The following is a 20,915-nucleotide window of genomic DNA, read 5'->3' as shown; positions in this document are numbered from 1 at the left end:
TTATTAAAAGAAAAATCAATATCTATGTACCTACCTACCTATATTTTTTGAGACTCAGTTTCCCTATCTTTTCCCTGCTGGAAATGCAAAAGCCAATCACAGGACATTATTTATTAGCATGGGAATTTTGATCCGTTCCATTTCCAATGTGGGCTGGTTTACCCTTCCTTAGGCAAGTTGGTGGCCCCTCTGCTGCTGAGGCAACATCATATCCCCAGATACAGGGAGGACATTCAATTGGCATAACCCACTCCAGCTTAGAACTCTCAAGCTCTATCAATCTACCTGCCTCAGCCTTAGTGGTAGTAAGGATTACAGGAATGAGGCACCATACCCAGTGAAAAGATTCTTCTTGAAGGGAAACCTCTACTACAAGCCTATGCATTCATAATCTAAAAAAAAATTAAATATCTACAATTAATGTATCTCTTGTATCTAATTTTCAATATTTAAATATTTCAAATTGACCTGCTAGTTTAAAGGACAGAAACAGCAAATCATAACTCATTAGGTTCCATCTATAAATAACTGTATGATAAAAACATGATAGCCAAATTGCTAAAGGGGCATATGTATTTGTATACATATTACATATTTATTACATACATATATGTACATACATACACACATACATGTATAATTGGAACAGTAGTATGAAAATAAATATCAGGTTATACACAGAACTTTTTATGTAAAACTATTAAGACTGTAAGACCCATTTATGAATGATCAACCACTGGGCTGGCAGGGCACTAGGATGTCATGAATTTAAATGAAATATCAATACACTTACAAGTGTAATGAGGTTCTCCCATGCTACCCGACAGTCCCCTACAGTACACATAGATTGAGGGAAACGGAAACAATCATCTTAACTTAAGCCCCAATCAGATATATACTTTACTCAAAGACCAGGTAAATCCCCAGAAATAAAGCATTCAATTAAGCTATAACATAAAGAAAAATTCATTCAATAAAATCATCTATAATACCTCATAAGTCAATGGAAAATAATTTTCCCCATTCTGGGGAAATGAGAAAATGAGAAATGAGAAAAATGAGAAAAAAGACAACAAATTTCTGGTGCAACTGGGTAAAACCACTCTCCAACGACATGGAGAGAAGGCTACTTTGAGTTGCTGCTGAAACAGTTCTCTATGCTACTCCTGCCTCTTCATGAGTCATTTGATTAGGCTTTACCTCAATCACAGCTGGAGGTCTCCTGGCTGTCCAACCTTCCTTCGCTAGAATCCCTTTTGCCCTAGTAATTTCTCTTAAACAAGTAACACATCTTGATGATTCAAATTCCACAGCATCTCTTTTATCTGCCTCCTTTTCTTCACTCATTTCACTTCACTTTCACTCTTCATTCACTTTATTCAGTCCTTTATCAACTCTTGTCTAGATGACTGCTGTAATTTCCTAATTGAGTTCAAAATTCTTTTCTCCTCTTTCCAATTTATCTTAAACACATGCCAAAGTGATATTCCAAAACTCAGGTGTTACTATATCACTATACTCTTCAATAAAGTCCCAAAACTCCCTATTACTTTTGAGATCAAATATATAAACTCGTCTTTTTGGCATTTAAAGCCCTTCCCAACCTAGCTCCAACCTGCCTTTCCAGGTGTATTATACATTATGTTATTTTTTGTGTTGACTATGGTCCAGACAAACAGGCCTTCTTACAGGTCACGTCTACATGCGACCCTCCACTTTGGAATGTACTCCCTTCTTACCTCTACCTTTTAGGACCTCTAGACTCCTTCAAGACTCAATTCAAACACAACTTTCTACTTTAGGACTTTCCTGGTTCTCACTAGCTGCTTAGTGCTTTCTTGTCAAAAACACCTAGTATCAAATTCTGTACGTACATATTGTCTCCCCTTGCCAGAGAGATGTGTCTTAACTTGCCAAATTCCTATTAAAACTAAACAAATGAAGCAAGGATTTTTGAGAGAAACTGATAAAACAGTGTTTAGTACAGTATAGTTAAAAGACTATTTCACTGAGAGTGATGAGACCTAGGATCTAATCTTGCTTATGCTACTAAATCATTGCATTGTCTTTTGGAAAAAAAATCATTTAACATTTCTGAATCTGTTTCCTAATCTATAAAATTAAGGCATTACGGTCTTTTCTAGTACTAAAATCCTATGACTACAAGAGATACTCATAAATCTTCTTAACCTAGGATACAGTCCTATCAATGCCTTCTCCCTAATCAATCAACAAGCACTTATGAATCACTTGTTCAATGCTAGGGATACAAAGACAAAAGTATAATACAGTGCCTACTGTCAAGGAACATATATGTTATTAGGGAGGTAACAAATACACATTCAAGAGAACGTATAAAGTCAGCACATGTAGAATAATGCAACACAGTCAAATAAGAGATAGCTCAGGAGAGTCTTTTCCCAGTGTCTTTCCCCTCCCCAAATCCAGCTCCATTACTCCGCTGCCCAAGAAGCACCAGGGACTCTCAAATGCCTCTAGGATAAAATACGCCTTAGACATTCTGAGTGACCATGGGTAAATTCTGTCATCTGTATTACTTAATTCACAAGTTATTGTGCAGAAAATACTTTGTAAACCTCACAGGTTTCATCAAGCAAATATGGATTATTATAATTAAGGTTTAATTATACTACAGAGATAAAAGCCAAAAATCAAAAATATTCATACGGAGATCCAAAGAATCATTCTTCCTTAATTCTCTGATTACTACTCAAATATTTAACAACAAAGAGGAAAAAATAAAACCAAATGTATTGCAACCTTTGAGATCCATGAACTAATAATGCCAAACAAGTCAACATTCTTAAAACTATAGAAATTAATGAAAATAATATGCTCAAGAAAATATTTAATATTTAGGCTAGAATAAAATAAAATTCTGCACCAAGAATTAAATTCTGTTCCCATTTTATATATTTATTCATTGAGGAAGACTAGTATTGTTTACTGATAGTAGAGATGCAGAGAACACATAGGCAGCAAACAGTAAATTATTACATCCACAAAAAATTACAAAATGTTTGCATGTTATGTTTTCTAGTAATGTCTTAATGTGGAAACAATATTTTTTTCAGATTTCTAAAATTAACATTTCTTTGGTTTAAGAGGATAAATAATCCAGAATCTTACTATCAAAACACAAACAAAATAAAACTTTTTTTGGTAGTCTCATCAAGCATAATATATTGGAAGAAAAAAAATTATTCCACTGTTCTAAAATAAAGTTTCTGCCTAACCCTATTAGTTTTAAACAGTTATAGTACAAAAGAGAAAAGGATAGGAGAAAAATGCCACAAGGTGGTAAATCTATCTAAATGGGAACTAGAGCTCTTGTGAATCCCCCCCCCCCAAATTTTTTTTAATCAATTTTGCAAAAGCCTCCTCCAATGCCCCCTTGTTAAATAAGACAGCCAAAGAGTGTTCTACTAAGAATTTCGGCTGCTTTTCAGACAATTTTAGTAACAAAATGATTTTTGTCAGGATTGGTTGATCTGAATTAAGAAACTCAATTCTAATATGCCTTTAAAACAAACACTGGAATAATACGTGAAGTAAGTTACAAGTTAGGGAATAGGAAACATAATTAGATTCTGCAATCTACCACATACCTCAAACCTATTCAGCTATCTCTCAAGATGACACATGTTGTATGAAAAAACTGCTCTAAATCACTACTGATCAAAGAAATGCAAATTAAAACAATTCTGAGGTATCATCTCACACTTATCAGAGTGACTAATATGACAGAAAAAGAAAATGTCGGGTGTTGGAGGGGATGTGGGAAAACTGAGACACTAATGCACTGCTGGTGAAGTTATAACTGGTCCAATTATTTTAGAGAGCAATTTGGAACTATGCCCAAAGGGCATCCTTTGATCCAGCTATAACACTGCTAGGTCTATATCCTAAAAACATCCCAAAAAAAGGGGGAAAAGAACTTATTTACACAAAAATATTTATAGCAGCTCTTTTATGATGGCCAAGAACTGGAAATCAAAGAGATGCAGCCCATCAATTGGTGAATGGCTAAACAAGCTGTGGTATATGATTGTAACGGAATATTATTGTGCTATAAGAAATGACAAGCAGGATGATTTCAGAAAAACCTGGAAAGATTTAACACGAAATGATGCATAGTGAAATGGACAGAACCAGGAGAATGCTGTACACACAGTTAACAGCAATATTGTTTGATGAAGTGTGAATGACTTAGCTATTCTCAGCAATACAATGATCTAAGACAATCCCAAAGGACTAATGATGAAGCATACTATCTGCTTCCAGAGAAAGAACTGATAGTGACTGAACACAGGCTGAAATACGCTATTTTTCTCTCTCTAATTTTTTTCCCTTTTATTTGAATCGTCTTGTACAAAATGATTAATATGGAAATGTTTTACATAACTGCATATGTATAACCTATATTTGATTGTTTTCTGTCTCATGGAGAAGACAGGGGAGGGAGGGAGGAAGGGATAGAATTTGGAACTCAAAACTTTAAACGAAAATGGTTTAAAAAATTGGAAAAAGATGACGTGCTGGTGATGTTTAAAAACTAATTATTCTCAAAGTGTTTTTTAAGGTAAGTGTGATTAAAGAATTTCCATTCCCATGACTGAAGAAATACCAAAAAACTTTTCTATAGAGAATGCAGAATCTTCTCAAGATGAGGGGGGTTCAAGCCTTATTTCCAACATTTTAGCAGATAGTCCACTTCAGCTTCTGATGCTAGTTCAGCCATGCAGTAGGTTCAGCAATGAAAGAATAACTGAACAGACAAGCTGGCCAGCAGTAGATGATTAGGAAAATATGTTTTGGAAGGTAGGCAGAGGTAATGCAGTACTTACCAAAGAATGAAAACGAAAATGTAGAATATTGAAAAACTACCTTAGTGTCAAAAAGGTCAGTCCATTTTGTGGTTTCCCAGAAAGTTTCTGTCAGGGAATCTAAATAGCTCTCTCGATCTTCCTCCTTTCCTTCTGTGTCACTTGATGAAATAGCTCCATCTTGGGCTTGCAACTGAAGAAGTTGGTCAGCCAATGCACATCCTTTTCGACAAATAGCATCTACTAATGCAGATTTTTGTTTGTCCATGTCACTGCAAATCAGAGGGGAAAAAATCCTGACAGTGAAATTTCCTAAATGCTGCCTAAACCCGAAATGAAACCGACATATTTTCTGCATGTCATAATTATTATGCACAAAATATAAGACTTTTGTTTTATTAAATAAAAACCAAGTGAGTTACTATATACTGACTGATCCACCATGACCCAGGGACCTTCTTGGGAAACCTTGGTACTCACACCTCATCACTACCCTCTGCTCCTTTGATTGGAGGGTAGAAACCATGAAATCTCCTTATTTCCCACCTGGCTACACCACTTTGAGATTCTTCTAACTTGTCTATGATGCCTTAATGTCAGGAACCTTTCCTTTTCTCTCTCCCTACCCACCTTTTCAGCTTCCTTTTGTGACCTGTCTTACTCCATTAGATTGTAAGCTTGAGGGATAATATTTCTTTCTCATATTTGTATCCCTAGCGCTCAGCATAATGCCTGGCACACAGTTGGCATTTAATAATGTTTACTGACTACTACATATTATATAAGTTAAGGTAACCCTTACATTTGGGTGAGTAAGACAGAACTCAAAAAGTAGAGCCTAGAAATAGAGACAGCTAAAATTAACTATTCAGTAAAAAAATAGTTCTAGGCTTTTCTTATCTACTCAATTTTTTATTATAAACACATATGAAAAAGACAAGGGCAGGGATGAAGAACATTACTGTAATGTTGCTACGTGTTCTATGCAATCCTTTAAGACAACTCAGATAAACTAAATAATTTGTTTTCATGATCACACACAAAGATATGTTAACACCATAAAAAAGTTAATTGACTGATGAAATAAACCTAAATGTAATCTAAAGCCCCAAATTAATTTCATTGTTATTTAGCCAATAATTTAACACTGTCACAACAAGAAAAACTGGTATTTTTCAATAATCTCAAATATAGTACCATGTATGAGTTTTGGCACATGGCTGATTATTAAAAAATACTTTATAAGCACACAGAGAATTCATTTAATTGAAAAAGTTGCTGAAAAACATAACCAATATCTCTCTTCTCTCCTTCCCTCAAATTACATTAAAGCCAAAGTACAACAAAATCATCACAGAATCAGAGCTAGAAGAGACCTCAGATCACTTAGTCCAATCAACCTCATGTTACAGATGAGGAAATTAAGGCCCAGAGAGATTCTGTAACTTGCACCAAGTCACACAGTGAATAAGTAGCCAGTTTTCCTCTCCTTGAGAAGAACCTAATACCTATTATTTAAATACAAATATTCAGAGTTCCTTTTTACTCATCAGCCACACTAAATCTATAATTCTGTTGAATTTTAGGTGCCACATTTCAAGAAGAACATTGACTAAATAGAGCACATCCAAGATGGTGACTAAGAGAGTGAAAGGGGTGGGGGGAGGTAGTGCTAGGCTTTGTAGTAATCAATGAAAAGAACCGTCAATATCCAGCTTAGGGAAGAAAATACTTTAACAGAGACAAGAGAATTGTCTTCAAATATTTGAAAAACTGCTGCGTAAAAGCAGAATTAAGATTTTTCTGTTTGGTCCCAGAAGCCCAATAGGTAGGAATATTGAAGTGAAGCAGATTTAGGGTTAAAACAAAGAAAAAATCTTAACTGTGTTCTCAAAGTAGAATGAACTGCCTCAGGAGAGAGGTGGTTTCCCAACACTGGAAAACTTTTAGCAGAGGCTGGATGAATACTACTCTAGAATTAGTGGAAGGGAATCCTTTCTTCCAAATCTAAGATTCTGTTAAAACTGTGATGTATATTTAGACTGATTTCCTCAAGCAAGATGTTTTATTAATTCAGTTTAGTTAATGTAACCACCCAGGCATGGAATAAATTTTGAATTCTGGACAAGAAGCTGATAAAACCCCAAATGGACTATTAGTGCTTGAATGCTATCCCATAGCTTTTTCTTCATGCTAGTATACTTGAAAGTATATTTACGCTTCAGTATACTTTTTTCCCCCACATAATCTCAATTGATTGATTTATTTTGATAAATCCATTTCCATATTATTATTTTTCTTATATCACAAATGGCTTACGGCACTAGAACCTCAAAAACTGAGAATGCAGATATACTAGAAGTAGCAAAATCTAATACAATTTTTTTTCATTTTCTATATTCTTAAAAAGCATTAAACCCTATTTTAAGTGATTAAAAATGAGATGCAAGAAAAGAGTATTTACTGGTCAGGTACTTTTTTATAGTAGCAGCATCAGGCCTGGGATCAGTCTTCATTGCAATATAAACTGCTAGAGCAGTTTGGTCTATATGAGCAAGAACAGCATTTGCAGCTTCAACAATTTCATTAAGTCTTTTCATTCGTTCCTAAGTTGGGGGAAAAGAAAAAATAAGGAATTTAAAGGTAAAATTTCATGCATCTGTACACTGAAACATGTTTATTTATATTTGGATGCCTAATTTCTGATGTCTCAACCACCTAAGGGGTGCAACACACAAATGTACAATTCAAACCATGTATGTACACATATGGACCTTGGAGGTTGTCCTCTAATGTCAAAGTTATTTCCCTCATCTTTTGCCTCTAAAAAATTTGGCTCAAATTTTAAACACTTTCACATGCTTTTATCAGTAATGTTAATTATTCCTTTTACTTTATTTACATTCAGTATCTAGAAAGAGGATAAGAGAGGGAATGAATTACACAGTTGACTAGGGGAAGCAAGAAAAACCATTATTCATCTATCAAAGAAAGTGTCTTTTTCTATAAACTAAACAGTGATGCTTTCTTTCTGAGGAGGCAGTGAGACTGAAAGGAATTATGGAAGCATTACTAAAACTCATAAAATGTAACCACTGGATGCAGAGCTTGAAGAAATCCTGCAAGCCATCTAGTCCACCCTCTCATTTTACACCTAAAGAACTGAAGATGAAAATTTTAAATTATTTCACTCTATTCTATCCTATTCACACAGGCTATTGAGAGTAACTATTTAATAAAGTAAGGTTAATTTTCTTGTCAACTTCTTTAAAAGAGAAATAAAGCAGTACTTATCAGTATCTGTGTCTACGATTCCTGTTTTAATCTCAGACATCTGTTCTCTTCTTTTGTAAATCTAATGGACTTCTCCATAAAATCACCTTCTATATCTACCTCAAACTTGCAGAATTTTAGTTGTTATAACTAATTTAATCTTAAACATTAAGCAGATTCCTATCTGTTGTAAGCACCCATGAGATCTGGTCCAATTTAAGCATTCTCAGAACTGAGTTCAAGCATTTTAAAAATTCAAGCATTTTCAAATCACAAATTCAACTCATGATTACACTCAGAGAGTCCATTAATGTAGATAACAAAAAATAGCTGTCTCATCTGTTACTAAATGCTACCACTGGACAAACACCTTCTCCACTCATCTATTGCTCCTCCCAGGTTAATGCTACTCAGATCACAAAAGTAAGAATAAATCTTAATTCCAAACACAAGATCATCTACAACACAAATAATTTATAACCTTTTCAGAATCCAGTTGATGAAGTCTTGCAACATATAAAGGAAGGTGATTAGGGAAGGTTTCTTTCAATTCATTATAAATATCATTAGTATCCAACCTGCAAAGAGGAGAGAGAGTCATTATTTCATTTCCTTTAAAACCAGAAATGTTTAACATCGCAGCTTTTCTGATTTAGAAGGTGAACATGATGAAAAAATAATTTAGAATTTGTAGTTTAGAATTGTAGTTGCTAAAAAATATTTACAATGTTCTTGGGCAAAGGAACAAGTTAGAAATGTGTTAAAATACCTCTGCTGGATATCACAGTTGTAAAAAGATAAATTCTAGAAGAATAAGCTAGTAAAAGATATGCCCAAATTTTGTGAATTCCATTTTATATAAACTTTTTAAAGCAACATTAAAAACAAAAATTAACATACTTCGTCATCCACTGTATTTTAAGATCTCTCAATGCTTCAGCAAACTCTTCCTTGATATCCTTCTCTTTTTCTGAATCCTTGTCTTTGTCTTTACTGCCATTCTTTGTCTTTGTTGGTGCAGGTATTAAGTAGTAATGAACAGGGATTATATCCTGTGTATGTGGGGAAAAACATATCAGTTTCTTGGATCAAAGTAGATAAATTAATATCCTTGAAAAAACAATATTCTGGTGATAATCTGACACATGAATTTTTTTCATATTTTCATATTTTAGTGTGTTGTTGAAATGGGCTATCCAAGTGTTCCAGAAACCAAAAATGAAGCCATAAATTCCAATGTGCATTGACTTTAAACTTTTTTCTCTGAATTCTAAGTGAAACAGTCATACTCTGCTAATGGGGTCAGGGACAGATTCAAACAGGAGAATATGTAGAGTAAAAAGTTAAAAGGGTGAGGTGGAGGTGGCGTCATAATTCTACAATTTTCTACCTAGCAATGGGAAAAAGGTGTTAAAAACAAGTAACAAATAGCCCCAGCTTTTTGTCAGGCTGAAATTAAGGTGGAATTGTAGCTATATGTAGAATTGAGGCATATCTAAAAAATAATTTTTGTATTATTTAATTCTATCTGTAGGTAAGAATTATAGTTCCCCCTCCTCCCCCAAATTCTAAATAGCAATTATCAACTGAATGACCTCAAATGTCCCTTCAACACTGACATTCTATTATTCTAGCTACTATAATGACATATATACAATTAATTCTTGAAAAGTCAATACTGTAAATTCACTAGAAAATAAAATTGCATACTACCATTATGAAATGACTGCTAAGGTGCGTTTTTGGACTATAAAATTAGATGTTCCTAATGCAAACAGAAATAGTTAAATATATTTCTCAGTTTACATACAACATAGACAGTAATTTTACCGTACTATAAATTTTTAATCTTATGCTGACTCTAAATTCCCCACATTCAAAAACCCTGAGCTAAGTACGTAACTAAAACATGTTTTACTATTCTAAGAGGAGCAATATAAGGGTAAGCAATAGTATACTGAGGTAAGTAAAGTTTGCTAAAAAAATATGACTTACATGCAAAGTATTTAAGAGAGGATTACAAGTGAAGGGGGGGAAAGGTCATCTAGATATAATGTCCATAGCAGCATATCCATTGTAATACTTTTCACAATTACCTAATATTTTTTGGCCTAGCTGGTGCAAAGCACTGTATCATTACCCTACCCCGACCTAATGCAATAACAAAACCAAAAGTATTTTTTTCATGTTAATTAATAATATTCCTAAACACCATACAATTTAAGAATATATAAAAGAACCTTAATATAAAGAAAATATAAAATTCTCCACTTGTTTATTAAGCTTGACTATTTTACTAGACGTACTGTACCTGTGATGTTAAGTTGGGAGATTAAATGATATATATAAGAAATTCTATTATGGGAAATGTAAATAAAAGATAATCATCAAGGTGAACTAAAACAAGTACTAAAAATTTCTGAACAAAATTCTTTCCAAGGCTGATAATAAAGCTGAGATTTCTGATGTACTGTACTTAAAGACAATGGGAATAAAAAAAGCAATTAGAATGTATTGAATTCTCTTGATTTACATAATTTCTGTTAACATTTTTATAGTAAAAATACTTGAAAACAGATTTTGCAAAAATGCATAAAATTAGAGGGAAAGAAAAAATTTCCTTTACATTAGAAATTCAGAACAGGGAAATTATCATAACCAACAAAATAAAATGATTGTTTCATTCTCTTAGCAAAAAATAAAGGTTGAGAAAATGGTGAGAGTATGTTAATCTTTTTCTCTCCAATGAGACGATTCTAGTTTTCCCTCTTCATTCTGAGTTTCCTTCCTAATTTTCTCTATTTCCCACATTGTGCCCTTTTCTACCCATAACAATGAGTGTCACCTTTAGATTCTTGTAAAGATGGCTCTTTCTACTACTCAAAAGTGGGAAGCAGAGAAAACAGAACTGTATAGCTATTGATTGCACACTGTTATGTTTACTAATTGTATTGATTTTAGCATGTGAACAGGATGGGAAAAATTTCACAGAAAGATGTAGTAGAAAGACCACTGGACTCAGAGTTAAAAGACCTGGTTTTTAGTTATAGTTTAGCTACTTAGTAGAGGCATGACTTTGGACAAATTAATTATTCTCTATAACCCTAAATTTTCTCTTCTGTAAAACAGTAGATAATATCTGTGGTACCTACTACACAGGGTTGTTGAAAGAAACGAAATAACATAAACCACTCTGCAAACTAACATGCTATAGAAAAGAAGCCATTATAATGCAAGGACACGTCCAATTGGAATATAAAATATACCGTAACTTTCAACAAGACATTTTTATAAGTAGTTTCCTGTTATACTTCATATCTTTAATATTAGCATAATAAGGTAAATAGAATATAGTGGTTTTGAGTGAAAATTCCATTGCATTCAAATAATATTTTCTACATTTCACTCTAGTTGGCTAGAAATTCTGACTTTTTAATACTTATTTTATTTACTACCTTATTCCTTTATCGGAACCCTCATGAACTAACTGGTCCAACTTTATGAAAATACCATTTTATTCTCAAAAAACTTTATATTTAATGTATTTACTAAAAAGCAACTGACTATGGGAAAGCTAAGCAGTGATCCAAAAAGGTATGTAAGCTAAAATTTTACTAATGCATACACATATATGTATGTATGTATAAATTATGAACTGACTGCTCTCAGTCATATACAGAGAAAATAGCCAAGTTAAGAGAATTAGGATAATTAACAGCTGACTACTGTAAATGATCTCTATGCAATGAATAATACTTCATATTATGCTTTTTATTTTCCTTCTTGGGCCCATTAGATGCTTTATAATCAAATACATCCTCTTTAACATTAATTACATTTGCCTTGAAAAGAGCACACTATAGTTCTTATAGCAGTCTACGTATTCTTATGATCAGGAACTGTATATACATATCTAAGTAAGTATCAGCTTTCCCATATAAGGGAATATATAGCAGCATAACTGTTTTAGTTAAAAAATGCAATAATTTAAACTGAAGTGATAATGTTTTCTTTCTAAACATGTCTAGCCCAGATGTGGACTGATGCCCAGGACTCTATGTTAGGGGACTAGCAATTCTCTGGAATTCCAAATTCCAAAGGTATACACAAAAAAGGCTTTTGTACTATGGTAGGAAGCAGAGAAAACAGAATTATAAATATTCTAAATGTATACCACTAATGGCTTAACTTTTAAACTAAGCAATAAACAAACAAAAAATGAAGCAAATTATGTATTGTAGTAATCTCAAACTTCTTTTCTCACAAATACAGAAATTAATGCCAAAGTAATCTTATAAAAGATCCTGGGGGCTGAGGAGGAAGACATTTTATTTAAACCCTGATGATCTATGTTCCACATAGAAAAATTAAATTAAACCTGTGACAACAAAAGGATGATTCAATCTTATAGTACCATATCAATAAAATGAAAAGTTGATTATTTAAAATATAACATATTAACCCTGATATGGATATATTAGCTTGAATTTCTAAACAGAAGAGAAACTTGGTCATTTTACATTTGCTTTATGAAGTTCTTATTCATTCCTCCAATTATGTGTGTTTCTAATGATTCTAACAGTGTTAATTCAAAACAGGTAAGCAGAAATAGCTATTTCTCATTAAATTTTTAAAAATGACCTCTACAAGTTAACAGGGCAGTCAAAAAACATTAAGAGTATGAAGGCATTTTACTAAGTACTTGACATTTTCTATTAGATCAAATTGTTTTGGCTGACCTCTGAAGAAGTATTAGTTAAAACAGGTTTACCTACAACTGTCAACTCAAAAGTATCTTTTAAGCATAACGCAACAAAAACAGACCCTTGTTTGTTATTTGTAAAAATTATGTCGCTTCTCTATAAAAGTCCTACCTGCTCTGGTGCCTCATTGTGGCCTAGTAGCAAACTTGGTTTCACAAACATTACGTTAGCTGAGAGTAACAAATATGGCCCGAGTAACAAATATGGCCCAAGTAACAAATTGTGTTTGCTGCCTCAGGACTCATCCCAGTTATGTTAGAAACACTTGTCAAAATGTTGGTCACAGGGCGAATTATTTTTAACCACAGTGACCACAGAATAGACAAAAAAAAATCACAAAGTGGCCCTATGTGGCACTCTTCTGCCTCTGCAATAACTAGTTAAAAAGCAAATAAAGGATGCTATAAAGAAATTCTAATGTATTAGGCTGCTTACAAGGAACTGAACCACATCTATACTAACATCAACAGAAATGAAACCAGGAAGACAAAAACTACCTTAGCTAAATGGAAAGGTCACAGGTTCTTTTCAGAGAGATGAATAAGAGACTTGGTGGAGCTGCATTCACTGTGAACCCAGAGGTAACAAGAAACATCATTTCATGGGAACATTGTCATCCTGTCTGACATTGCTCACAACAAAATATGGCAAATAGTATCCCATGAAAAAAATACAGCTTTATGCACCAAAATCTGCTCCAGAGGATAAAGATACAGAGCAAAATCTATGGAGACACCGACAAGATCCTCCAAACTAAGACAACAGGCATGTTGTCACACATATTATGATGTTAGTTACTCCACTGTGAAGGCGGACACAGGGGAGGATGGTGAAAAATGTTAGAAAATATGGGTTAAAACCGAGAAATTTAAGAGGCTAAAAGCTTACAGATTATTCAGAAGCCTTATTTATCATAAATACTTTCTCTAAGAATAGAATTGCAGTCAGATAAAATGGTTGATGCAAAGGACAAATCAGAAGCAAAGATAAGAAAACAGTGTTTTTATCTATAACAATACTTCCAATCCAATCTGTTTAAATGACCTGTCCACTATGAAAAATGAGAAAGCAACATAATTGAAGGCATTGAATATAACCATGTCTCTAAAAAGTCTGAAGGAATACAAAATAATTGCCACAAAGAGAAGGCTAAATGAGCCCAAATCCATCTGTGACAGCAACAACTTAAGAACAATGTGGGATCAGTATACACATTCATTTACTAAATATAGAAGACGATGATGAGCACTTTAACTTCACAAAATGATAAAAAGCTGTCGACAAGAAAAGAAGCTTCTAGTTTGGCATTAGTCCCAATTAAGCTAGGTCATCCAAAAGCATTTGTAGATTAAATTGGAAGAATGACAAATACAAATGAAATGAAACAGATCTTTCAGTATTTCTATGGCGATCTATTAAAGAGTGGAATCCCTACATTAAGACTTTGGATAGTACAATGGATAGAGCACTGGACTTAGAGTGAGGAAGATTTTAAATGAAATCTTTCCTCAGACACTTGCTAAGTTATAAGACATTACAGCCACTTAAACCTCTTTTTGCCTGTTTTCTCTACTGGGGATAGGAACAGTACTACTTCTCATGGTTGTTGGGTAAAGAGTTTTGCAGACTTTTAAGGTGCCATAAACATGCTATATTACATTATTATCACCAGATCTATTATGTGTGGGAATGACAACAGTATTTAAGATGATGAAGTGAGGCACAGAGTGGCTGGACCTGAACCAAATAAATATACACACACACACACACACACACACAGAAGAAATTCATGCTGGTGGTAACAGAATATTAAAAATAATTAGGAATTTTTAAGCTAGCTCAAAGAGGGGAAAGAAGATTTCAAAAGAATAAGTAAGTTCACCAACAGAGCTTTTACCCCCCAAAAAAAGGAAAAAAAAGGGTGACTGAGATGGCATAAGGAATTACTAGCCCTTACGCACCCATCAAAGATATTCTTGATTAATAAAAACAAGAAGGAAACAACCAGGCAGGCTTGGTTTTCTAAAGCAGAACTTTATTTTCACAGTTACATGCTTGAATGAAAGGCTTAAGGAGTGTAAGATCCTGTTGTGGCTAATTTTTATTGCCTTCAAAGTGGCATGTGACTTCATAAAACAAAAGAAGACTTAAAGGCTTCTTTCTCTTAAACAAAGTTTCCCACTCATATAGCAAAATAATAAATTTCTGAGAAAGATGTAACCATGGAGATAACTTTGTTTTCATGAGCATATCAGCATAAAACAAGGAAACATAAGCTTACCTAAGTTATTTGCCAGTGTAACAGAAGATGACATTTCCTAGGGAAAATGATTAAGGGTGATAACCAAACTTAACTTTTATCTAGATAAATGCATTGACTTTCCCTATCCTGAAGTTATCAGCACTAGGACTAACCCAAAGAAAGCACTCTAGTCTGATGAAAGAGAGGCATCCTCTTCGCCTCTTATTCAGAAAAGATTCCTGATATACACTGGAGAGGAGCACTCATTGATTCTATGAGAAAAGTGGTTCAAGAAGAAATGAAATTTTGACTTGGTTACTAAACTTTTCTGGAATGTTACCCAAATTATTTTTTAAAAATACACTGTAATTTTTAAGATTTCTATAAAAGTTACCTAAAACTGTGTCGAGCTAAAGTTCCATTAGAGCGCATAGCGAACTAAGCCACAGTTTGGACATTTCTCCAAGCTAGAAATACTTAGATATAATACGAAATTGCTTCTGACAGGCTAGAGCCTACAAAACAAGGAGTACAGTATTATCTATTTTTTTTCTTTTACGGTACTAATTGCATTAAGCCTTGCAATATTATAAAACCTTAATGAAAGTTAAACACATTAAAGGCAGGAAAGCAAGTAAAAAGTTGAGGGGCAAAAGTAAAGAGGAAGAGGAACGGGAAAAATTAAGAACAGGGAGAGAACGAAGGAGACAAAAACACACAAAAAAGCAACATGTAGGACACAGGAAAATTGAAATACGCTCCTAAAAACAGAGATGGATTTAATAGGTTTTAAGATTTATGTTGGTCTCAAATTACACGCTTTTGGGTTCAGGTCATCACTCATGACCTTTAAACATCAATGTAATATTATTCACAGCTCTGCAAATTCTTAAAACATTACAAAGTTCACTATGAATGAGTTAATGGAAGCAGCCCTTCAGATAACATAGTAAAGTTACTAACAACAGCTCATACTTTCATATAAATAGCTCTTTAAAATTTTCAAAGTGCTTTACATGTTATCTCATTCGATCCTCACAACAATCCTGTGAGGAGGCTGCTATTATTATCCCCATTTTACAGATAAGGAAACCAAAGCTGAGAGATATTAAGTGACTTGTCCAGTCACATAGCCAGTATTTGAAGCAGGATTCAAACTCAGGTCTTCCTGACTCCAAGTCCAGTGATCTACCCACCATGCCACCAAACTATTTCAATGATAAAGAGCCACTTCCATGAGTGCCAGTACAAAGAAACAGCTTCATTATACAGATCCTTCAATATCTAAGAGGCTGTCTTAGAGAAATAATGTTTTGTTATTCTTGTTCTCCCCCTCCTCCCAATTCTGATTATTACCAGTCCTATTTGATATAAAAGGCATTCTTCATAATAAATGAACTTGGTTATATAAATAATCAACAAGCATTGATTAGGAAGCGCCTCTCAAGGGACTTACATTCCATATAGAGTTCACTAAGATGAATAGTAACTGAACTACTTATGCATCTTTTGTGCTACCATGTTAAGTAGCAGTAACATTTTAATACTTTCACTTTCAAGCAACCAAATCTAAATAAAATTCTCCTTTTCGTCAATAAATGATTGAACCTGAGGAATCTCAATTAACTTTTTCCTCCTTTACGTGATAGGGTAGCAAGTGAAAAAAATTAAAATCTACTATTATGAGGCTAAAAATAAAGTTTGATCAATGTTAACAAAAATTTCCCCAGGATTCTTTCCATCTCTACACCAAACACCCAATATTTTCAACTCTTTTCTTGACTTCCTTTTAAAAAGCTGTCTCATTGAAATAAGACATCAAAGTAAATTTTCCTTACTGGTTTCACTGTGGCTGTAGTAAGCAGGGAATCATCAGACTATTTTAGAATTCCCCATTTCAATGGATCTTTGAGGAACTATCTATTCCATTTATAGATTTTGTTTTAAATCCTACAGGATGCTCTCCAAGCAATAATAAACTAAAGGGTACTCTATGTTAGCTACTACTTTCTGCTAGGTTCACTTCTATTCCTCTCTCTGACATTCTTGAGCTAAATGTCTAAACAAATGTCTAAACAAGTAGCAAATTTCATTTCAAAGGTGAGAATATTTCATTAAACTAAATCCTTCAAAAGAGAATTTGTTTCTCAGATGACTGATAATAAAAACCAAAGCAAACCTGTATCCTTACCTATACACACCAAGACCACAGATTTAAAAAGACAATTTTCTCCCTATAGTTTTCTAGACATATAAAATGTCAAAATACTGAATAATGTAGTTAGGAATATAAAATACAATGGAAATGCTTTATACAAGGACAGAGAGTAGCTGAGCACTTTATCCTAGAATACTACTAACTCAATATCATGAATATTTAAGAGACTATGATTAGAAGAGTAACATAAAGACAAGATATAAAGAACTGGGGTCTTACAGCAATTCATGCTGCTCAAAGAGATTTAGGAAAGCAGCATGTCAGTGTTTACAGGAGGTGTGGCCAGTAGCAATGAACTGTAGAACTTAAAAGGAAAGGAAATTGAAGGGAAGGTTTTAAAAAGATATACGGACAGAAAAAACGTTAAGTCATATGCAAAAAAGGCTTTAACACATCTTTTTCAAGAACTGACATTCAGTACCTTTTTAAATTTTCCTTGTCGTTTTGCTGCAGACTGCCCCTGGGAGTTAGAACAACATTCTGTAAGAAAACATGCACACACTACACAGGATGGCGATACCACCTCTGTCTGAATATGGTCTCATTTACTTCCCACTGGTACGGATTATACTACTTGAAGTGTCAAGCCTATGATGAAGATTGACATGCCACTACAGGCACAACTGCCTTTTTAATTTTTTAACTCTAATGTGCTTACGCATAATTGTCTTTTATGTAGCAATTATTCCAAGGCAAACGTAAACACTTCTCTCAAAGATCAAGCACACCAAAGTTCATGATTATCAAAATAAATCTTAGAAAATCACATTTAACTATTTGTTCACAAGATGCTATACAAAGTTATTTTTCTAATGCCACTTTAAATGACAACAATAGCACAATTTTTATTTATATGTTGTTTCTCAAAAAGGACCATGCAAAGTAAAGTACTGCTTATGGTGGTCACAATAAGAAAAATTATGAAAAGTAACCTTTTCAAACAAGAAACTCCATAAAAGCTAGAAATCTGCTGAGGAATGATTATGAGAATGAGGTGGAAAACAAAAATTAAATTGAATGAGGGCTTTTTCCTCTTCTACTTATAAGGACAACTCAAGATTTTATTAAATCTGACAATAGCTACTAGCAAATCTCATAAGTTTTCCAAGTTTCTTTGAATCCCCAATTGCCTCAGAAGCCAATCAAGAACTAGTAACTATTTTTCATTTGCTGGATTTTATTAATTAATTTAAAAAAAACCAACCCTTTTAATTAAGATGTTCTTTTACTATTTAGGCCTCACAAAGTAGTTAAAAACAAATAAGTGATCTATAAACAAAAAAACCTCCTACATTTCAGATTGAGAGCCATGTCTATGAAGTCTGTACATGAAACCAGTGTTTCTAAAAAGCACTGTACATAGATTCTGATTGTTTTATTTCTACAGAACACATGAAACACAAATTGAGGCAAGTGACTCCAAGGCAACGAATTTTTTTTAATGTGCAAACCCTAAGAATACTGTTCAAGGTCAATGGAAAAATGGGAACATTTAAAATGGTTAATACTCCTATGAAATCTGTCCATTTCAATAACAACTTTAATAGACTCCAACATAATGAAATTGAAAGACTGATTTAATTTTTGCAGATACTGTCAAGCTGCTAAATGATGAAAGGCTGGATTAGCTTTTGCAGGTAAGGTTAAGTTAAAACTGAATGAAATTATGGCAACTGACGAGTAATGTTCAAGAGAAGTGACTATAGAGAAATGTCATTTCCAGAAGAGAAATCTTATAACATTACAGTGAATGAGAAAAGTTTAAAAATAAAAAAAACACAAAACTATAAAAAGAAAGCCTGCAACAGTGTTTGTCTGTTAAATAAAAGGCTTCTGTAAACTGTATAAGCTAAAAATGCAAACCAAATAAATTTCATTTTACAAAACATGCGTGAACAAAATGTAATCCAGAAATAGCATACCTATATATTTTAAATTACATTTCTCTACTCAATTATTCAATTCTCCATTCCAAAAAAGTTTTATAGAACTGTGGGAAAACCCTGCTGTTCATTACAGTTTTTAAAAATAAACTTTTTTAGAAGCAACATAATAAAATGTAACAATTTGGTGAATGTCCACAATTTTAAGTTAGTCTAACAGAACATCTCAAAATAAAATGATTTTGATTTTAAACACTCTTGTTTTTTAAAACCATTTCGTTTGAATTTCTCCTTTAAAAAAATCCCTGGATAGCCATATAACAGGAGGTTCAAGTCTAGTTTAGCCATTCAAAAATAAGTAGAGGCTAATGGCCTAAAAAAACCCAACCAAACAAATAATTCTAAAATTCATATGAACAGAAAGTAGCAGCAGTACTGATAAAAACATGAAGGAGGTGGTGAAATTTTTCACATCTAATTTTGTTTGTCTGACTTATCTGCAAGCCTGGGCTAATTCACATTTTTGGAGAAACATGATTTTTTATTTTTAGAATTCATTAGGTAAAATAAATACTCACAGCTTTCTTTCCCAGATCAGTCTTTGACAATGTTAAGGATCCTGCAAGATAACATCCTGGACCTGCCCCTTTGGGTATCCTGAAAAATAAATCAAGAGTGGAAAAGGTTTTAAAAGAGAAAAATCAGAACCAAAATTATATTGACATAATTCCTACATCTCTTGGAATTAAGAAAGGTGCGTATGGCAAGAGAGGAAACCCTTACATATTACAAATATAGTTTATGAAACACAAGCAATGAACAATGTGATAACGATTTGGCTTATTTTTTTTATTAATTCAGTATTACTTACTTGTCATCAGATAATGATGTAACAAAAAATGGCTGGCTATGCTTTGGTGGTAGTGTTAAACTATTTGACTTCTTCTTTCCAAGGAGAGCAAGACTATGGTTCTCATGAATATCTAAGCTTAAAGTATTAGACAGTCTATGAGAAATAATAAACGGAAGATCTTTAAGACGATCCAAATCACTGATTTGTTCATGACGTATTTGTAGTCGAACTGTATAATCACCCTTCTCTAGTTTGACAGAGTACTGAAAAAAAGAAAAAGTGTTTATATGAAATAAAGATTAATCAAGCAAATATGTCACACTAAGAAAATAAATTCTAGTCTTACCAAAATGTGAATTATTTTAGAAACTTTGTAGGGATAATAATATAATTCTTCAGCTCCAGAGACACAGAATCAAAGGAAAGGGATTTCAGATGTCATCTAGTCTAGTATAGTCATCTAGCTTTCCTTAAAGTCAACCATACGGAAACCATCAAAAAGAGAACAGGCTACTTTAAAAGGGAACATGAAGCAAAGCATCTCACAGGAAAACTCTAAAACTGCTAGGAGATTTTTCTTTTTATTAAGCCTAAAGTGGCTTATCTGTAATCTCCACCCATTTTCCTAGTTTTTTTCTCAGGGGCTGAGTAGAACCAAAAAACCTTCCACACAGAACTATTAGACTCTTTAAGTCTTCTCTTATCTATGCTAAATATCTATAGTTCCTTTAATGGAAATTTAAAATTACATGGTCTTTAATTTTCTCACAAACCTGGTCACATTCTAGAAATAATCCAACCTATCCACATTTCCCCTAAAATGTGATACCCAGAAC

General features: G+C 33.3%; 1 protein-coding gene across 6 annotated transcripts in view; it reads right to left on the bottom strand.

The window, feature by feature from the left end:
* The window catches only part of TPP2 (tripeptidyl peptidase 2), an 88,927-nt gene that overhangs the window by 3,961 nt on the left and 64,051 nt on the right, over positions 1-20,915 (bottom strand). For 3 of the 6 annotated variants that reach the window (XM_020964005.2, XM_020964001.2, XM_020964002.2), the window contains 7 exons: positions 20,098-20,342; positions 19,805-19,883; positions 17,765-17,803; positions 9,021-9,172; positions 8,602-8,698; positions 7,323-7,453; positions 4,909-5,119 (listed from right to left, as the gene is read on the bottom strand). In XM_020964005.2, the coding sequence (XP_020819664.1) occupies positions 4,909-5,119; positions 7,323-7,453; positions 8,602-8,698; positions 9,021-9,172; positions 17,765-17,803; positions 19,805-19,883; positions 20,098-20,342 (954 nt within the window). Of the gene's footprint in view, positions 1-4,908; positions 5,120-7,311; positions 7,454-8,601; positions 8,699-9,020; positions 9,173-17,764; positions 17,804-19,804; positions 19,884-20,097; positions 20,343-20,915 lie in introns of those variants that run through there. The other 3 variants (XM_020964003.2, XM_020964004.2, XM_020964006.2) reach the window with 2 other exon arrangements.

This window comes from Phascolarctos cinereus, unplaced genomic scaffold (assembly GCF_003287225.1).
Source record: "Phascolarctos cinereus isolate Bilbo 61053 unplaced genomic scaffold, phaCin_HiC Scaffold_7;HRSCAF=346, whole genome shotgun sequence".
NCBI classification, from domain to species: Eukaryota; Metazoa; Chordata; class Mammalia; order Diprotodontia; family Phascolarctidae; genus Phascolarctos; species Phascolarctos cinereus.
Note: the sequence above shows the minus strand (reverse complement) of the source record. Positions and strands in the feature narration are given on the sequence as shown.